Raw genomic sequence first — 3,442 nt, 5'->3', positions numbered from 1 at the left:
GAAGACGCTTGTCCAAGCTCTGAAGGCGGACAGGCCAGCTGGGAGACACCCTGCCTGTCCCTCTGCCACAAGCCGCAAGGGCAGGGTGCCTGTGCTCCCGGCCTGGGCTCACCCCACGTGACCTGGCAAAGGGTCCAGGGCCAACCACTGGGCTGATGCCTGAGGAGCTGGGAAAAAGGGGTTCAACTCTCCCCCTCACCCTTCTCTCCCCGCCTCCCAAATAAGTACACAAGGCAGTGGTTTTGGTCTAAGAATGATGGACATTTAGACACTGGCACCAGGCTCACGCCTGACCAGTGCCACGCCAGGGACGGGCAGAGCAAGGGCAGAGAGGTAGGGAGTGGGCGCTGCGGGGGCACCAGCCAGGCTGCTGGTGTGAGGGTCGCTGGTGGCTGCTGGGGGAGGGGGAGTTAGCCACAGCGACTCCAGATGTGCCGGGTCCAGGACAGCCACAGTCAGGGGCTCACGCAGAGCCGGGCGAGCCATGCTTCGCCCCTCCCAGTGCCCAGCATCGTCAGGTGGCTGGCATAGGAGGGAACCTCGGCCAAGACGCTCAGGTCTGCCCGGAGAGGGGCAAGGCCGGCCTTCAGTCCACAGCGAGCGGGTAGGTGGGCAGGGGGCAGCACCCAGCCAGATCCGGGGCAGCTGGCCACTGGCTCAGGGATGGGGTGGCGTGGTGCTGTCCGTCATGCCGTGGTTGAGGCTTGGGATCCAGATCACAGTGGAAGGTCCAGCTGGGCAAGTTGGCATCTATCCTTCACCCTCTGGATACGGCACTGCTCTTTCAGACCAGGCCCCGTGTTCCCAGCCACCTGCCCCCAGTCACCATGGAAAGTCCTCACCAGACACACAAAAGGAAGGGGAGGGAGCCCAGCCCTGGTGAACTACCAGCTTCCCCCGAGGTCAGGGAACACTCACCCCCGGAAACAACAGCTGGACGCTGGGCTGCCTGCTGAGCTAAGTCATGGCTCCCAATTTGTCAGATGCCCACATAGGGAAACACCGCAGGACGCTTCTTACCCAAACTGGATGCTCCTGCAAAGCTTGAAGGGAGGGTCCCCAGGGGGGCTCTGGCCAGAAGCACGCACAAGCTGCCAGTCTCGGGGCCACAGACCCTCTTGGACAGCACTGGAAGGGTGGCGGGCTCCCGCAGTGGGCCCGAGATACTAAGGCACGAAGCTACCTAAGCCCATTGGGGTGGGGCGGGGAGAGGACAGGCTCCAAGTGGCCCCCTTGAGTTGGCAAAGCACACAGTGACCAAGCCATGACGACAGCCTAGTTTTTTCCAACTCGGCACAGGCTGGAGGCGCAGGGTGACGGCCCGGGGGTGCCAATGGCTCTTGCAAGAAGGGTCTCTGTGTTCTGACGGTCCCCCCCAAGGGCTCTGGAGAGAGGGGAGAGCCCTGCACGTGGCTGGCATCTCCGCTCAGGCCCAAGGGCCAGTCCTGAGCTGAAGTTTCAGAGGCGGCTGCTCAGCTGGAAAGGTCGTGCGGTGATTCCAAGGCCCTGGGAAGGGCCGGCCGGTGCCCCATCTATCTCCAGCAAGCCCTGCGTGGAGATCCTAAGGAGGGAGCAGGAGCGGGGAGGGGAGAGCGGGCCAAGGGCCTGGGGCCTCCCGCACCCTAGTCGGGCAGGCAGAGCCCGGGCTGGCGGGCGCCTCGCGCTTCAGGGCTGCCTGCGCAGGCCCGGGCGCCCGAAGGCCGGGTGCATGAGGTTCTCCGTGATGTAGGCCACGAGCAGGCAGATGACCACGAGCATGACGCAGATGGAGCCGCCCACCGCCGTCATGGCCACAACGATCTCCCGCATGCCGGCCGGCTCGGCGGCGAACTCCACGCACTCGGCGGACGCGGCGGGCTCCGGGGCGACGGCGGGCTCGGCGCGCAGCGGCAGCGACTGCAGGCACAGGCGGTAGCGCACGCCGTCGTGCACGTCGGGCAGCAGGTAGTCGCGGCAGGAGGCGCCGAGCAGCACGCGCTCGCACGGGAAGCGCGTGTAGGCGCCGCGCCACGAGCAGTTGAGCGCGAAGGCGCGCACGCGGTGCGCCTCGGCCGGCGCCAGGCGCCACTGCAGCAGCACGCTGCGGTTGCGCAGGACGTTGGCGCGCAGCGAGCGACTGGCCGAGGCGTGCGCCGCGCAGCCGGGCGCCTGGCAGCGGAAGCCGCGCGCCGGGCTGCGAAAGCACAGGCGCCCGCCGCCCGCCTCGGGGCCCTCGGGCAGCACCTTGTAGGGGCACCAGGGCGCGTCGGCCGACGGCTCCCAGCCTGGCGGCGTCGGGGCGGCCGCGGCGCAGGGCGGCGGCGCGCAGGCGGCCAGCAGCAGCAGCAACAGTGGAGCGCGCATCCTGCGGCTGGGCCGGGCGGCGGCGGGGCGCGGGCTCGTGGGCGCACGGGCGCGGGCAGTGGGTCGCGCCGGCCGCACCGCCGCTCCCCGCGCTCGCCCGGCTCGCCGCGCCCTCCGCCGCCGCCCGCTCCGACCCGCCCCCGCGCCCCGTGCGCGCTCGGACCCGGCGCGGCGGCGGAGGCGGGGCCACCCAGCGCCCCGCCCCCCTTAACCCTCGCCGGGCCGCGGCCCCTGCGGTGGGCGGATCTCGAAGGAGAGGGGGTGGCCGCGTGGGTGGGGAGGGGGCTGGCGCCGCCGAGGCGGCTGTGCCCCTCGGCCTGTCGCCGTGTGAGCGCCCTTCGGAGCCCTGCCCTTTCCCTGCTCCTGCCAGGCTTTTCCCGGGCTTTCCCGTGGGCCGCGGCGGGCTGGGGTCTCGAGTCGTGGCGCCCGGGGACAGCTCCGCGACTCTCCTTGGCCACACCTGGCAAGGATGCCGTGCCTCCGGCTGGTGGGGAGCAGCGGCCTGGAGCGAGCGCGCGCGGCTCCACGCCGCCCCATCCCAGACCCGCGGTGGGGACCGGCAAAGAAAGGGTCCCATCTGCCGTGACCTGGAGCGGGTGAGGACGGAAACTCCTTCGCCCTCAGGGCTTCTGCTCCTTTAGAGGTGGACAGCGCCGACCTGGGAGGGGCGCCAGAGAGATGAGACTTCCTCTGCTGAAACTATTCACTCCGCACCGAAGAGGCAGCTAGCTACAGCGTGGACCACTCTCGGCTCTAATTAATCCTTCCCCCGCCTCCCCGCAGATATGGCCCTGGGGCAACCCTCCGGATCGCCCGGGAAGAGGGCCAGGGCTGGACAAAGGGAACAGCCCCGCCACAAGCCCACCTGGTGCAGCGGGTGGGCATCACTACCCGGGGAAGGAGGGACACATACCTTCCCGCACTCTGGTGTCCAGGAGGTCTGAGACCGTAGGCCCTCCATCCCCTCCAACCTAACCGTCCCGTGCTCAAGACACCTCTCCAGGACCAGGGGACACCTAGCCAGGCCTGCCTGACGTGACTGGATGTGAAGTAGGAGCACATCATGTGCAGGCAGCACACCTCTGAGCCCTGGGCAGGG

At 69.2% G+C, this 3,442-nt stretch overlaps 1 protein-coding gene across 1 annotated transcript; it reads right to left on the bottom strand.

The window, feature by feature from the left end:
* Positions 1-240: 240 nt before the first annotated feature.
* Positions 241-2,358, bottom strand: FNDC10 (fibronectin type III domain containing 10). Its single transcript, XM_082414433.1, has one exon. It carries the CDS (start codon positions 2,341-2,343, stop codon positions 1,666-1,668), a length of 678 nt encoding a protein of 225 aa, XP_082270559.1. The 5' UTR covers positions 2,344-2,358; the 3' UTR covers positions 241-1,665.
* Between the last annotated feature and the right edge of the window lie 1,084 nt (positions 2,359-3,442).

Source organism: Balaenoptera physalus, assembly GCF_965194825.1.
Source record: "Balaenoptera physalus genome assembly, chromosome: 1".
NCBI lineage: Eukaryota > Metazoa > Chordata > Mammalia > Artiodactyla > Balaenopteridae > Balaenoptera > Balaenoptera physalus.
This window is presented reverse-complemented; position numbering and strand designations above follow the sequence as displayed.

Bases quoted from the DNA above. Each gene is read 5' to 3' on its own strand.
- FNDC10 (XM_082414433.1), bottom strand. From the start codon at position 2,343: ATGCGCGCTCCACTGTTGCTGCTGCTGCTGGCCGCCTGCGCGCCGCCG.